Source organism: Schistocerca nitens, chromosome 2 (genome assembly GCF_023898315.1).
Source record: "Schistocerca nitens isolate TAMUIC-IGC-003100 chromosome 2, iqSchNite1.1, whole genome shotgun sequence".
In the NCBI taxonomy this organism is placed as follows: domain Eukaryota; kingdom Metazoa; phylum Arthropoda; class Insecta; order Orthoptera; family Acrididae; genus Schistocerca; species Schistocerca nitens.
The window spans coordinates 833487184-833504131 of NC_064615.1; the positions used below are offsets into that span (position 1 = coordinate 833487184).

Sequence of the window (16948 nt, forward strand, 5' to 3'; positions counted from 1 at the left end):
ACAAACATTCATTCTTAAATAAAGAAGTTAGTTGGTAAGTACTCAAAAGATTTTTGTAATCATGGGGACTGTCTAATCTCGTGAGTGTGTGAGAGACCATCTACAGATGTAGATCAAGTATTACTATCACAAATGACAGACACTTTAAAGTAGTGGTAATTGTGTTAAAGATATAGTCAGAGGAGGTAATGATTTTTCTGACCAGAGATTTTTTCCTATATTAAACCATTCCTCATTTCTTTTGAAGTGACTTTTGTTAGCTAAGCTGTGGCGGTTCCCTTAGTTCATTTCATGACATTATTTTAATTGCTTACTGTAATTATTTTTCATCTATATAAGAAGTCTTATGGTATTCAGACAATAAAATGAGCCAAACTGTGAACTGTTACTAGGTAACTGTGTAAGGAAATTTTTAAAATATTGTTGGTTGTAATTATAAGTGAAGAAAAATTTCCTGACATGTCTGTTCTTTGTAAAAACATCTTAATTTTTCAAAGTAGTTTCCTTTTAGGTCAGTACACTGTGTCCAAGGTTTTTCTAGTAAGTAGATTGCATCCCTGAAATTTAATTATGGAGGCTCTTCAAAATACTCATTTATGGCTTCCATAAATTTTATTAAATGTGGGGTGGTCCAAATATATTGAATAGAATAAGAGTTCCAACAATTCTCATTTACGTTTTTTCATTATCAAAGTACTTTTGACAGTCCGAATTAAAGCTTATTTGTCTCTTTTACTGTCTAGCCTCTTATCAAATATTGTTGGCAACCTCCATGGTCTAGTAGTTAATGTTGCTGGCTACTGAGGCAGAGGTCCTGAGTTTGATTCCTGGTGATCACCTCAAAGTTTTTTTGTGTTGGAAAGATCTAAATTGGGTTCTGACCAGTCTTTCATTGCCAAATGAGAATCTTCTTAAGAAAATAAGCAGTGAAACTAACATGCAAGCTGCAAATTTGTATTCTACACAAGCAAGTTAATGTATAAAATAACCAGTATTCTTTTTAAAATGTTCCTAAGATTGCTGAGAAATTCATTTTGGCAGTTTCTTTTGGTCAGTATTCAATAAATGTTACACAAACAATTCTTTTGCAAAATATTTCTTCAGAGAAGCCTGGAGCATCAGGTATTTCATACATCTTCAACTGTGAATTGTCCAATATCGTGTTGTTCACTTTCTCTCTGTTTTTTATCTGTGGTTGCATTTTTGGGACTTCTTTCAAATGAATCATATTCAGGAAATAAGAGTATTTCTTAATTGTTGAAAATGAAAGTGTGGACTCTTTATGAACATTGTCTTTGGAAGATATTCTGTTAGTGTCAGACCTTCCAAAATGTAATTTTGTGTTCACATGGTATTTTAGTTCATATGTTTGATGAATGGAAACCACTTTAAAAACTATTGTAATGAAAACTATTCTGCAGCTCAAGTTATACATATGAGGTGCATTATGCCATAGCATGTAACAAAGACAGACTTCCAAGGATATAGTGTCATCTCTCTGCCAACTTATGAGACAATGCCTACAGATTTAACTATTCAGAGTGTATATCGGGGAGCATTCAACATTTTCTTTCTGTTTCCATTTGTGGGTCACAGAGAGAATTTTTTTAAAAAAAACGCACGAAGAAGTGCCATGTGCATTTGCAACATTGGATGTCATAAAACGTTTTGTATGTAGGACATACCTCTATAAACAGTTCAACGTCTACTTGCAAAATAAAGTACACTGTCTGATGTAATTATTTATAAGGTGTAGGTAGGTAATGTGAAACACAATACATGTAAAGCCCAGTTACTATGAACAAGGAAACTTTACTTCATAGTGTTCTACATACATTTGCGGATGGTTGAAGTAGGGATCAACCAATTTTGATATTAACTGGAGTGTTCACAGATACGGGCATAGGGATGTGAAGGAAAATTATGGGAAATAACTTTTCCATCAGACATATTTTGAGAATTCAGGTTGAACACTTCTTTTTTGTCATTCTTCTATACATTTTGTATAATGTATGTAGCTGGAGATTATTTCTGCAACTGTCAAAAAAACTACAATAATGCCTAATGGGGTCTTTTTCCTTTGTTTCTGCAGCTCATAGTCACAACCATTAGTATTGTATTTTCTATAAATTGGAGTGCAGGAAAGTAGAAACAGTCATAAAAAGCCCTTGCACGCCTGATAGCAGAAATGTTCACAGTGCTGAAAGAAACAAAAGGTGAATATTATTTTTGCAATTATTTTGTTGTTAAACTTGTGTTTGTTAATTTTTGTTTTACATGAACTGATCTGTTTAGGCATTCGGTAAAGGGGAGATTGTCAACAGCAAGTTGTTTCACTAAGCAAATGTCTTCTTCTGTACACATAAAAAAAGTACTAATTTTTTTAATATGTGTGGTGTAGCAGCAGTAGTGGAAATTGTTTGATTTTCAAAGCAGTTGCTAAACTTCATCATATTAAAAAATTATACACTTCGTTGCTTAATTAACAGTATACTATATTTTTCTGAATTTTTTGCTAGGAGAATCTCTGCCAGCTGATTGAGAAACGCATTGGACTTGAAACATTCCTTGATAAGCTAAGTAGCGTCTCCAAACATGAACTCTATAGCAAAGCTGCAAAACATCCACAGTTGCGTCCTAGGCAGCCTAGTGATCTGCTTCTTGATCATGAATTCTGTCGGCTTTTTAAAGCTTTGGAAGGTAAGAATCATATGTTTATCCTTTTATTTTAAGGTTGAAGAATCCTCCCCCCCCCCCCCCCCCTCTCTCTCTCTCTCTCTCTCTCTCTCTCTCTCTCTCTCTCTCAAGAAATCATGTAGATGGTAAGCAAGTATTTTGCACTGGGAAGCATAGTATAATTCTGTTCATAAACTGTGTACCACAAGCACACAAAACACAATCCTAATCGTTTTACTCAAGTCCTCTGGCCACAATGATTATTAAGGCCCACTAAGTAATCTCATACAGGTTTACCTTGTATGCCACAGGTTTCTATCTTCCCCTGTCGCAATTTAGTGTGCACAGTGGTGTCATGGTGCACTCCTTTTTCACAATTCTTAAGGTTCATTAATGTACAAACATGAGGTTCATTATTAAAGAACAGAATAGTATAGGCATATTATAAAAGCAGAAGCAACCAGAAGAGATGTTGGGGAATATACAGTGAAGAGAAGGCATAAAACACTGATAACGGCAATTGACCCATGAGACACACAAATGCTCACTGCTTCTTGAAAGATCAAAATTGTATGCTGACTCTAGGTTTCACTCTCTCCCTTCTGCCACCTCCATCAGGATCAGCACAGACATATAACACTTACTGCAATCACTGACAGTAAACCTGGAAGCAATGGGCTGATCAGATGTATAATCAACTGAAATAGTGCCCAGCTGAAAGACTTGAGCAAGGTTAAGAGCCACATGTAAAGTAAGGTGAGCACAACCTTGCATTTAAACTATCTCTCTTCTTCTGATTCTCTCTCTTTCTTTCTTTTTTTAACATAAGATCAAGCAGTGTGTTACATCTTGTGATGTAATGGGAAATATTTATGTTGCACAAATTGCTTTCCAACTAGCTGACACAAAAAAAAGTTCTGTAAACTTTTAACTTGTGAGTGCCCCCTCACTTGAAAATCGCTATACATAGGGCCTTGGAATGCATGGTTGGATTTCTAACAGTTTGCTCTGCTGAAGTATAGAAACCAGTCAAACATGCTCATTGCATTAACCCAAAAATCTCATCACAAAGTTCAAATAACTCCATTCAGGAATTTAGTGTGAATTTAGTGCGAAAATAATTTTCACTATTGTCAGTATTTTTAAGACGAGCAAAACAGTTTTTTCACACTTTTTCTTTTCTTTTTTTTCCAAAATATAACAAACTTAATAATTGTTTGTCATTGAATTAATGAATATCTGAGTGTGAGTTTAAACCAGACTGGAGCAGTATCTCTCATTATGTATTGCGTAAACTTTCAGAAAAGTCGCTAAAACATAATCAGAGTTCGTTTAGTGCAAATTTATAATTAAAGTTCCGCAATCTCAAACTAGTTAAATTCCGAGTGCAAATCACTCGCAAAAAACCATGGTAAAGTTTTAGAGTTAGAACTAGGTCACTAATGCAAAATATTTAAAGTTCACAAGTTGACAATATTTCAGAGTATTTGCTAGCAACACACGTGAATATTGCAAGTCCACGATTCAAAACTTCAAAAAATTTTGACACTCTCATGACATGACCTACTACCTTCCTGGGTGCGTTTTTGACCATGCACTGTGCAGTGTCACTTTTTGCACCGACGATGACGATGGACTACCTCATATCCAGCACAGTAGCCAGTCCGTTGTGGTGGGGTCACCATGTACCCTGTTGGTTGTAGCCCCCAGACAACACAGGGATCAATCTGCTGATGCCTGCACCGTTAACTCCCCACATATGCCAAGGAGTAGATGCCCGTCCTCCTGGGGCATCGGGAATCCCAGCAATGGCCATCCTGCCAGGTGGCCTTTGCTGCGGCTGGGTGGCGCCCTTGGGGAGGGCCCCTGGTCGGAGTGGGAGGCATCAGGGCAGATGATGCGCGATGAAGCGTACCATGTCATCACTTGCTGGTGATCAAACACCAGCAGTCTCTAAGTGTTCAAAGTCTCAGTATAATGCAAGAAAGTAGGACCTAAATCATTCCCCTCCCTGGCCACACCATGGGAGGAATGCCAGGCTAAGGATGGCAGCGAACCGTATCCACTCCGGTACCTCATATGTATGAGAACTGATGGAGACTCCTTTGTTTCGGTGAATCAGCAGTTTTTTGTAGAGCATTTAGAGGACAAGTTTGGTGAGGTGGAGGGCTTGTCCAAAATGCAATCTGGATCAGTCTTGATAAAAACAGCATCCTCTGCCCTGTCACGTACTTTACTCACTTGTAACAAGTTGGGGTATGTTTCTGATACCATCATGCCACATAAGAGCTTAAAAATGGTCCAGGGTATTATCGTCCACAGGGACCTTCTTTTGCAGTCTGACGAAGAGCTGTGCACCAATTTAGAGTTGTGGGGTGTTCATTTCATGCAGCACGTCCATCAGGGTCCAAGGGATAATCAGGTTGCCACCGGTGGCTTCATCTTGGCCTTCGAGGATGACACCTTGCCCGAAAATGTCAAGGTGATGGTCTACCACTGTGATGTCAAGCCATATATCCCTTCCCCGATGCGGTGCTTTAAGTGCTGGAAGGTCGGCCGTATGTATTCCTGCTGTACTACATGTTGAGATTGTGGACGTCCATCACATCCCAATAATCCATATACCCCGCCTCCCATCTGTGTCAACATGCGGAGAGCATAATTCATATTGCTCAACAGACTGCAGGGTTTTACAGAAAGAGAGGAAAATTGTGGAATAAAAGACCCTGGACCAACTGACCTGCACTGAGGCTAAGAGAAAATATGAGTTCCTACATCCTGTGGCTATGAGCTCCTCATACACTGCCACTACGAGAATAGTTGTTGCCCCATCAGTTCTGCAAATTCAAGTCGGCCCTCAGAGCCAGAAGGCTACACCTGCCCCCCCTTGATTGGGGGGGGGGGGAGGAGGGAGGGTGTACTCCTTCCCCCCACCCCCCCCCCCCACCCCCGACCCACCCGTTGCTCCCGCACCACCTAATTTGGGAGCACTGCCCTCCCAACCATTGGGGACACCAGTCCCCACCTCTCAGCCGGAGAAGCGTAAGTCATCTTCGGCTCCTCTCAGCAGGAAAGGATCCCTTGCGTCACTCCCTTCCCACGGAAGGGCTTCATGATCATCCTCAGTCCCGGAGACTGCATCAATGAAGCCCTCCCAGCCAGAGAAACCCAAGAAGCAGTGAGAAAAGTCCAAAAGGAAGACCCCTAAGACCAAAGAAATCGCGGTGGCACTGACACCACTGCTACCTACAAGCTCTGCGTCTGGGGATAAGGTGGAGATTCTGGCATCCGCTGAGGACCTAAATCTCACCAGACCCTCAGACACAATGGATATAGACTGCTCAGGCAATAAGTTGGTGGCAACGGGTGACCCTGAGGTGTAAACTGCCTAATTGAATGTTCCATGCCTTCCCAGTCCCACAATGACATCATCCTCCAGTGGAACTGTGGCAGTTTTTTCCATCACTTGGCTGAGCAGCGGCAACTGTTAAGCTTTACACCTGCTTTCTGCATTGCCTTCCAGGAAACCTGGTTCCTTGGAAATGCAGACCACTGCCCTCTGCAGCTGTAAGGGATATTACAGGAACCGTAGCAACTACAATCGAGTGTCAGGTGGAGTTTGTGTTTATGTCCTAAGCTCAGTATGTAGTGAAACTGTACCCCTTCAAACCCCTCTTTAAGCTGTGGCTGTCAGAATAAGGATGACACAGGAAATAGCTGTCTGCTATGTATAACTTCCTCCAGATGGTGCAGTACCCCTGAATGTATTAGCTGCACTGATTGATCAACTCTCTAAACCTTTCTTACTTTAGAGACATCTTAATGCCCATAACCCCTTGTGGGGTGGCACCTTGCTTACTGGCAGAGGCGGAGATGTCAAAACTTTATTGTCTCAGTTCGACCTCTGCCTCTTAAATACTGAGGTCATCACACATTTCAGTGTGGTAGCGACCACTTCCCCACCTTCCTGTCACTGCCCTGGCGTCAGGCCCACAGACGCCTGTCCAGATGGGCTTTAAACAAGGCAGACTATGAAACTTTCCCCTCTGCGGTCACCGTTGAGACTCCCTCATGCCGTAACATCAATGTTATGGTTGAGCAGGTGACTACAACAATTGTTACTGTGGCAGAAAACACGATCCCTCTCTCTTTAGGGTGCCCCCGGCGAAAAGCGGTCCGTTGGTGATCGCCAGAAGTTGCTGAGGCAATTAAGGAGCGTCAGCGAGCTGTACAGCAACTTAAGCAGCAACCTTCCCTGGAGCGCCAATGAGGTGCATTCAAGTTCTGTGGCCTCCGATATTGTTTCTGCGGACTGGAAAGAGATAGAAACATGCGCATTGTTTTAAAATGAGGCCGCGTTCATTGTCAATACGTCCTAGAGATGGCAGCACCGTATGGCAGATGGAATTTTACCGCCAGCGGCGAGAATGAGAACTGTTTTAAATACTTAAAATGGCGACGTTTTCCTTACTTGAACAGCGTGCAATCATTCGTTTTCTGAATTTGCGTGGTGGGAAACCAATTGAAATTCATCGACAGTTGAAGGAGACATGTGGTGATGGAGTTATGGATGTGTCGAAAGTGCGTTCGTGGGTGCAACAGTTTAATGAAGGCAGAACATCGTGTGACAACAAACCGAAACAACCTCGGGCTCGCACAAGCTGGTCTGATGACATGATCGAGAAAGTGGAGAGAATTATTTTGGGGGATCGCCGAATGACTGTTGAACAGATCGCCTCCAGAGTTGGCATTTCTGTGGGTTCTGTGCACACAATCCTGCATGATGACCTGAAAATGCGAAAAGTGTTATCCAGGTGGGTGCCACGAATGCTGACGGACGACCACATGGCTGCCCGTGTGGCATGTTGTCAAGCAATGTTGACGCGCAATGACAGCATGAATGGGACTTTCTTTTCGTCGGTTGTGACAATGGATGAGACGTGGATGCCATTTTTCAATCCAGAAACAAAGCGCCAGTCAGCTCAATGGAAGCACACAGATTCACCGCCACCAAAAAAATTTCGGGTAACCGCCAGTGCTGAAAAAATGATGGTGTCCATGTTCTGGGACAGCGAGGGCATAATCCTTACCCATTGCGTTCCAAAGGGCACTACGGTAACAGGTGCATCCTATGAAAATGTTTTGAAGAACGAATTCCTTCCTGCACTGCAACAAAAACGTCCGGGAAGGGCTGCGCGTGTGCTGTTTCACCAAGACAACGCACCCGCACATCGAGCTAACATTACGCAACAGTTTCTTCGTGATAACAACTTTGAAGTGATTCCTCATGCTCCCTACTCACCTGACCTGGCTCCTAGTGACTTTTGGCTTCTTCCAACAATGAAAGACACTCTCCGTGGCCGCACATTCACCAGCCGTGCTGCTATTGCCTCAGCGATTTTCCAGTGGTCAAAACAGACTCCTAAAGAAGCCTTCGCCGCTGCCATGGAATCATGGCGTCAGTGTTGTGAAAAATGTGTACGTCTGCAGGACGATTACTTCGAGCAGTAACGCCAGTTTCATCGATTTCGGGTGAGTAGTTAATTAGAAAAAGAATCGGAGGCCTTAGAACTTGAATGCTCCTCGTAATAGCCTATAAGCGGTTCCGTGCCCGCGTTCGCCAGGTTATCAAAAGACAGAAGCAGGAGTGTTGGGAGATATACATCTCAACCATTGGGTGCCATATGTCACCTTCCCAAGTTGGTTGAAGATCAGACATCTTTTTGGGTACCAGACCCCAACAGGTGTCCCTAGCATTAACATCAATGGCTTGTTATCTACCAGTGCAAACGCGATTGCTGAGCACTTTGCTTTGCTGAGCACTTTGCTTTGCTGAGCACTTTGCTTTGCTGAGCACTTTGCTTTGCTGAGCACTTTGCTTTGCTGAGCACTTTGCTTTGCTGAGCACTTTGCTTTGCTTAGCACTTTGCTTTGCCTAGCACTTTGCTTTGCCTAGCACTTTGCTTTGCCTAGCACTTTGCTTTGCCTAGCACTTTGCTTTGCCTAGCACTTTGCTTTGCCTAGCACTTTGCTTTGCCTAGCACTTTGCTTTGCCTAGCACTTTGCTTTGCTTAGCACTTTGCTTTGCTTAGCACTTTGCTTGAGCCTCTGCATTGGAGAACTACCCCCCAGCCTTTTGCACCCTCAAACGGCGGATGGAAAGGAAAGTCCTCTTGTTCACTACACGCACAGTGAACCATATAATACCCCATTTACAGAGTGGGAGCCCCTCAGTGCCCTTGCACATAGCCCCGACACAGCTCCTGGGCCAGATCGGAGCCGCGGTCAGATGATTAAATATCTCTCATCTGATTACAAGTGACATCTCCTCATCATCTTCAGCCGTATCTGGTGCAATGGCATCTTTCCATCACAATGGTGGGAGAGCACCATCATTCCAGCCCTTAAACCTGATATAAACCCGCTTGATGTGGATAGATATCGGCCCGTCAGCCTCACCAATGTTCTTTGTAAGCTGCTGGAACGTATCTTGTGTCAGCAGTTGGTTTGGGTCCTGGAGTCACATGGCCTACTGGCTCCATGTCAGGGTGGCTTCAGCCAGGGTCTCTCTACCATTGATAATCTTGTGTCCCACGAGTCTGCCATCCAAACAGCCTTTTCCAGATGACAACACCTTTTTGCCGTCTTCTTTGATTTAAGAGAAGCATATGTCATGACCTGATGACATCATATCCTTGCCACATTATACGAGTGGGGTCTCAGAGGCCCACTCCCAATTTTCATCCACAATTTCCTGTCGCTTCATACTTGCCGTTTCCAAGTTCGTGCCTCCCATAGGTCCCCCCCCCCCCCCCCCATATTTAGGAGAAAGGGGTCCCGCAGGGCTCTGTATTGAGTGTACATCTATTTTTAGTGGCCATTAATGGTCTAGCAGCAGCTGTAGGGCTTTCCATCTTTCCTTCTCTGTATGCAGACGACTTCTGCATTTTGTGCTGCTCCACCAGTACTGGTGTTGCTGAGTGGCACCTACAGGAAGCCATCCACAAGGTGCAGTCATGGGCTCTAACCCACGGCTTCCGGTTTTCAGCCGCAAAGTCATGCGTTATGCACTTATGTCGTCGTCATACCGTTCATCCGGAACCAGAACTTTTCCTCAGTGAGGATCCACTCACTATAGTGGAGACATATCAATTCTTAGGATTGGCTTTCGACACCCAGTTGACTTGGCTTCCTCACCTCCATCAGCTTAAGGAGAAGTGCTGACAGCACCTCAATGCCCTCCACTGCCTGACCAGGGGTGCAGATCACTCTACGCTGCTGCAGCTGTACAGAGCCCTTGTTCAAACCTGCCTTGACTATGGGAGTGTGGTTTATTGCTCAGCGGCACCCTCAGCGTTGTGTTCACTCAATCCAGTACACCACTGTGGCGTTCACCCAGTGACAGGAGCTTTTAGGATGAGTCTGGTGACATGCATCCTGGTGGAGGCTAGAATCCCTCCATTGCAGGTTAGGTGTGCGCAGTTGCTCTCCAGTTACATTGCACACATTTGTAGTTCTCCTGCGCATCCAAATTACCGTCTCCTTTTCCTGCCCATGGTGGTTCATCTCCCTCATTGGCAGCACAGCTCAGTGCTTACAACTGCATTTCGTGTGCAATCCCTTCTCTCCGAACTGGAGTCCTTCCCTTTACCACCTATACTTCAGGTTCATTCGTGAACACCTCCATGGTGTAAATCTAGGCTGTGGCTTCGCCTGGACCTTTCACATGGCCCTAAGGATTCAGTTAACCCTGCAACTCTCCACTGCCACTTCCTGTCGACATGTACCAGGGCCATAAAGTGGTTCACACTGATGGCTTGATGGATGATGTTCACCTTGGCTTTGCCTATGTTCATGGAGGACATATAGAACAGCACTCCTTACCAGATGGGTGCAGTGTTTTCAGTGCAGAACTGACGGCCATATCTCGTGCCCTTGTGCACATCCGTTCATGCCCAGGCAAGTCATTTCTCCTGTGTACTGACTCCTTTAGCAACCTACAAGCTATCGACCAGTGCCACCCTTGTCATCCTTTGTTAGTGACCATCCAGGAATCCATCTATGCCCAGGAACAGTCCAGTCGTTCAGTGGTATTCGTCTGGACTGCAGGTCACATCGGATTCCCAGGCAACAAACTTGCCGACAGGCTGCCAAACAGGCTATGCGGGAACCGCTTATGGAGATTGGCTTCTCTGAAACTGATCCGCATTCAGTATTATGCCACAAGGTTTCGAAGCTTTGGGAGACGGAATGGCATAATCTCAGTACGCACAACAAGCTGTGTGCCACTAAGGAAACTATGAATGTTAGGAAGACCTCAGTACGCACCCCTCGCGAGGACTCAAAGGACTCTGTGGTTCTCTGTCGGCTCCGCATTGGCCATATGTGGGTGACACATGGTTACCTCCTCCCTCGCGAGGACACACCTCGGTGTCGCTGTAGCTCATGAATGACAGTCGTCCATGTCTTGCTGGACTGCCCACTTTTAGCTGCTCTGTGGCGGACTTTAAACTTTCCCAGCACCCTACCTTTGGTGTTAGATGACAATGCCTCAAGCCAGCCATGGTAACCTGCTTTTTTGTTTTAACCTCTTCTACCTGTTTCTTGTGTCTGTGTGGTTTTCTTGTTCCCTTTTGTCCATTTAAATGTTTTTTGCCTTTTAGTCATTGTTGTGGTTGTTTTTTCTTTCATTCTCTTTTGTGTTGTAAGTCTCATTGTCTTATTCTCACCATTGTGGCATTGTTTTTGGAACAAGGGACCGATGACTTTGTAGATTGGTCCCCCCCCCCCCCCCCCCCTCTTTTAAACCAACCAACCATGAAAATTGTTTAGAATGTTGTCAAGACATCAATTTTGAAAGTTCATTTTAGACACAAGAATTTTACATTAAATAACTTGAGAACTACTGTTTCAGTTGAGGGAGCATTGTTACCCATTCATTCATCTTAATTTTGTCTTTATAAGCATGTTCATGGCTTCTCAGTAACAAGTCTGGTTCAGTTTTTATTGAGTTTAGCCTTATTTAACATTTATGGTGCAGTTTAGTCATTGCGGCCTCTCTCTCCAAGCTTCTTGCCAACAGCCAAGACATCTGGGGTTTTATGGCCGTGGGTCCATGGTATGCGTTTACCAGGTCACTACCCTGTGGTCATGGTGACTCTCATAGGGGAACAGTTCAGAAAAGTCACCCAGAACGTCGGGTCAGGGGACATACCAGACGAGATGAGGAGGAAAGTCATTCTTTCTCATCCCTTCCGGTAAGTTTCCCCTGACCGGGAGTTCTGGGTGACTTTTCTGAACTGTTCCCCTTTCCCTAAACCTCTCCAGTCCTTTTCCTTTGCCCCTCTTCCTTCCCCTTCAACTCTTCTGCCAGAAAAAGGAGCCACTGGCTCTGAAAGCTTGTAAAAGTTAAATTCTTTTGTGTATGTGTTCCCCTGCCACTGTTTGTTTAGTAGATTTTTTATCTATCCATTTATATTATACTAATATGAAATGTAATTTATTTTAAATTTGTATAAATTAAATGAGTTGTTCGCACTTAACATGTGAACTAATTTCAGCAGTCTAGTCTGACTGTGCTAATACGCACCTTTTATTTCCAGCCACCATGACCATCATGCACAATGAATTGTTTGTTAAACACATTGTGTTTACATTGTACTTCTGCATGCATTATTGACGTCTAAAAAAAAATTTCTCTGTTGTAGGTATGGTTGTGAAAGCTGTAACACCCAAACCCAAAAATGATGTTGTCAATGGTGTTTCTGGACTGACTCTGTCAGAATCCGAAAACAGTGTACTGCTTCAGTACAAGGAAGTAATTAGAGAACAAGATCGAAAGCTTAAAGAATTATTAGAGGAAATACAGAAACTCAAAGAGGAAAATAATGCATTACAGGTAGTTCGCTTATTTGTAGCATTTGTTTCAGGTTGCTACCTTCTGATGTATGTTGGTAATAACCCTTAAGAAGGTATTTATTATTAATGTGGTTTTATTTTCATCAGATAGCACCAGATTTGTTGAAAGTTATATAAAAGTTCTTTGATCTATTTTGACTGCTATTTCCGACATGTAAAAATCTTTCATGGATATTGATATACGTTTACTGTCACATTCCTACAAAATCTGAGCATCTAAGTCAGTGATTAAAAGGATGAATGGTGGTGAAGGGAAGTAAAAAAATGTACTTACTTGAAAGCATGCAAATACTATAGCATACAGTTACAGTAAAAAGTTGAAGAAAACTCAGGTGACTAAAAGTGTGGTTTATTATTTTGCAGTTAAGGAGAAAATGACAGGAAGAAAAGATATTTAATATGAGGGTAATTCCAAAAGTAAGGTCCCCTATTTTTTAATAAGTACATAGACCTGTTTATTTCTACAATGGTTTACATCAGTTTACAGCTTGAACATTTAGCTATTTTTCAACATAATCACCATTTCTGTCGAGGCATTTTTGTAGACCCTGAGGAAGTTATTGTATGCCCATGTCATACCAGCTCGCTGTCATGTTGTTCAGGAAGTTATGAACCTCTTTTCTCGCCTCGTCATCGGAGCTTAATTGCTTTCCAACCAAACATTCTTTTAACATAGGGAACAGGTGATAGTCACTGGGCACCAAGTCAGGACTATAGGGTGGGTGGGTGATTATGTTCCACTGAAACTATCACAGGAGAGCAACGGTTTGCTGAGCGATGTGTGGGCGAGCGTTGTCATGGAGAATGTGTATGCCCTTACCCAACATTCCTCTTCTCTGGTTCTGAATTGCCCGTTTGAGTTTTTTCAGTCTCACAGTACCTGTCAGCGTTAACTGTGGTCCCAGCGATTCAGCTTCGACGACGAGGTGAGAGAAGAGGTTCATAACTTTCTGAATAGCATGGTGGCAAGCTGGTACGACATGGGCATACAAAAACTGCCACAGCGCTTACAAAAATGCATCGACTGAAATGGTGATTATGTCGAAAAATAGCTAAATGTTCAAGCTGTAAACTGATGTAAACCATTGTAGAAATAAACAGGTCTATGTACTTATAAAAAAAATAGGAGACCTTACTTTTGGGATTACCCTCATACAATACACAGCAGAGTGTAAAGGTATATTAGATTTTAATACTGTTGTAACAGTTAATACTGTTGTCATTATTACCTAATCTTAGTTCCTATCTGCTTCATGTGTTCCTCTCTTGATCTTACAGCTCATTTAACTTTCTTTTCCTCTTTCTCCAATTGTTTTACAACTGCCAACACATTGTTAATGGTATGTTTCCTCTTATCTTCCAAACGGAGCATATATCTGAAAATATACAAATATAGTAAAACCTTACTAAGATGCTGATTTAGGCTTGCAAATATTGTACCTACTAGTGAACCCGGAAGTGCTTCACAATTGCTCAGTAAGTAGGGGAATTCGATATACATCCTGAATTCGCTCTATCACCTCCACACCCCCTGTGTGCTTATCTCCCCCTCCCCCTCCCCATACCCTTCTCTGTTCCCCAACCCCCTCCCCTCTCCATACCCCTCCCCTCCCCTCTCCATACCCCTCCCCTCCCCTCTCCATACCCCTCCCCTCCCCTATCCTCCCCTCCCCTCCCGTCCACATACCCCTCTCCATCCCCTCCCCTTTTCTCCCCATATCCCATCCCCTCCCCGTCTCTCCCCATACCCCTTCCCATCCCCATCCCCTCCCATCCCTGTACCCCTCCCATCCCTGTACCCCTCCCATCCCTGTACCCCTCACCCCTTCCCATCCCCATCCCCTTCCATCCCTGTACCCCTCCCACCCCTCATCCCCCTCACCCTCCCCTCCCACTCCCACCACCCATCCCCCTCACCCTCCCCTCCCACTCCCACCACCCATCCCCCTCACCCTCCCCTCCCACTCCCACCACCCATCCCCCTCACCCTCCCCTCCCACTCCCACCACCCATCCCCCTCACCCTCCCCTCCCACTCCCACCACCCATCCCCCTCACCCTCCCCTCCCACCCCCATTCCCACCCCCCATTCCCTCAACCTCCACTCCCATCCCCCTCAAACTCCCCTCCCACTCCCACCCCCCCATCCCCCTCACCCTCCCCTCCCACCCCTACCCCCCTCACCCTCCCCTCCCACCCCTACCCCCCTCACCCTCCCCTCCCACTCCCCATCCGCCTCACCCTCCCCTCTCCTCCCCTCCCACTCCCCATCAGCCTCACCCTCCCCTCTCCTCCCCTCCCACTCCCCATCAGCCTCACCCTCCCCTCCCCTCCCACTCCCCATCCCCCTCTGTCTGTGCTACACGTCCTCCCCCTCTCTTTATTGATATCCTTCTCCCCCCTCTCTCTAGGTCCATTTCACCTCTCCCCCACTCTGTCCTACCCCTCTCTTTGACCTTGAGCCTTATTTATGGTTTCTGCAAACAAAACCTTGAGTGGGAGCTGAAGTCACTTAAAATGAATGGTAAATCAGTTGGGATCATTGGTATATGGGGCATGAGAGAGACATCTCCAGCTGCTGAATATGCGGGGGTAGTAGCTTCAGTGACAGTATTTTGCATAGTTTTAATCTACAAATAGTTAGGATTACAAAATTTCAAATGATTCAAATACCATAGTAGTATTCTAATCATAAGCTGATAAGCCATAAATACAACTTTTGTGTTTCTGTAGAAACAATAGCGAGGAAAAAAAAAAGGCAGCACATCATTGTGTATAAAATTTTTGTATGAAATTAGATATAAGGAGAAGAATATATCTTGGAAAAAATTTGTCTAATGGTTTACATGCCCCTCTATCGTAGTTGTGCATGAAAGAAATTGAAATTGTAAATTTTTGCAGCACAGCATTTTCTTTCTCATAGTCTGTTTAAAAAAAATTGTACATTTTTGTTTAAAAAATATATAGCAATCCTATGTTGTCTGATTGTTTATTAGTGTATCATGTAAATGTTTGAAGTGAATCAGTCAAAAGCTTTGGAAGATGTTTGCTAATGTTTCCCCTTTCTTCATTCAATGTATATTTATATATTTACATTGAAAAATATATAGCCTATATCCATCCTTATGTTCATTAGTGTGTCGTGTATAAATTTGAAATAAATCGGTCAAGTACTTTCAGAGATTTTTGTTAACAGTGCTAAACAAAGACTTGTCTTTATACAGTAGCAGAGAATAGATTACACAGGAAAATTTGTAAGTGGCAAGCAACTGTTAGTGTCATAGCTGCAGATCCTGCTAAATTTGTAGCTACAGAAGGCATTTCATATACTGTGTAAAGAAGTAAATGCAGTATTCTAGTTAAATTTTAATGAACTTATGCTATGAAATAAAACTGTTTTTGAAGCACAGAAATTAAATTTTTTAAAGACTTAGGAAGTGTCTGCTGCTTTAGTCTGCACTGACTTTTCAACTCAGTTTCCTATGTGATTTAAGTGCTTCAACATTTCCACTAAGGACATATCTGCAAATGAGACTAATCGCGTCAAATACTCAATATACTCATGAAACAGGCTTTAAACTGCATCCAACTTTGTTCTATGTTCAACACTTACTTTCTGTGATAAAATCTATTTTTTCATCTATGACCAACTTCTAAGGTTTCATAATACCATCAATAACACTATCATCAATAAAAATTATGTCTTGAAAGTGGACATTGCCCACTTTCTCATGGGCTATAAGACAGTCTTCATCATCAGAATTGTTAATATCGGAAATATCCTCTCCTGCCCCAGAGACAAAAGTTATCCAATCAGTCCACAACAAGAATTTTTTTCTCACAGTGCCATTATCTTTATTCATGGATTTGGCTTCAATGCTGATTATTTATTTTTATTTTTTTTTATTTTTTTTTATTTTTTTTTATTTTTTTTTAATAATTCCAGGACTTGGCTTATACCCCTGGAGGCTACCCGTAGATGCCCTCTTCTTAATCCTACTGGAAATTTCTGTATCCTACGCTTGAATTACTGAGTGGTGCATAACAACTGACACAGTACAAGTTTTGTGTTCCTACTGAATTAACATATTTACTAGCTCAGCATAAGTGCCAGACTTCACTTTTTGCAAATGTAATATAGGTGGATAGATAAAAAAGTCTGCTCATGAAGTGGCACCAGGAGAAAAAAAATATAAAAGATTTGGAAATACACAAGCTTTCAGAGGCAGTGGCTGCTTTTCCTATCAGATGAATTGAAGGGAAAAGAAAAGGGATGAAGGAAAAGGACTAGCGAGATCTAGGAAACATGCCAAGGCGGCGGGCACGGACAGTGATTTTTGTGTGTGTGTGTGTGT

The 16948-nt window shown here is 43.2% G+C and overlaps 1 protein-coding gene across 2 annotated transcripts in view; it reads left to right on the forward strand.

Annotated features, from left to right (window-relative positions):
* Positions 1-16948, forward strand: part of LOC126237101 (general vesicular transport factor p115) — a 232124-nt gene that overhangs the window by 147918 nt on the left and 67258 nt on the right. For both annotated transcript variants that reach the window (XM_049946909.1, XM_049946910.1), the window contains exons 12-13: positions 2520-2700; positions 12384-12574. In XM_049946909.1, the coding sequence (XP_049802866.1) occupies positions 2520-2700; positions 12384-12574 (372 nt within the window). The remainder of the gene's footprint in view (positions 1-2519; positions 2701-12383; positions 12575-16948) is intronic.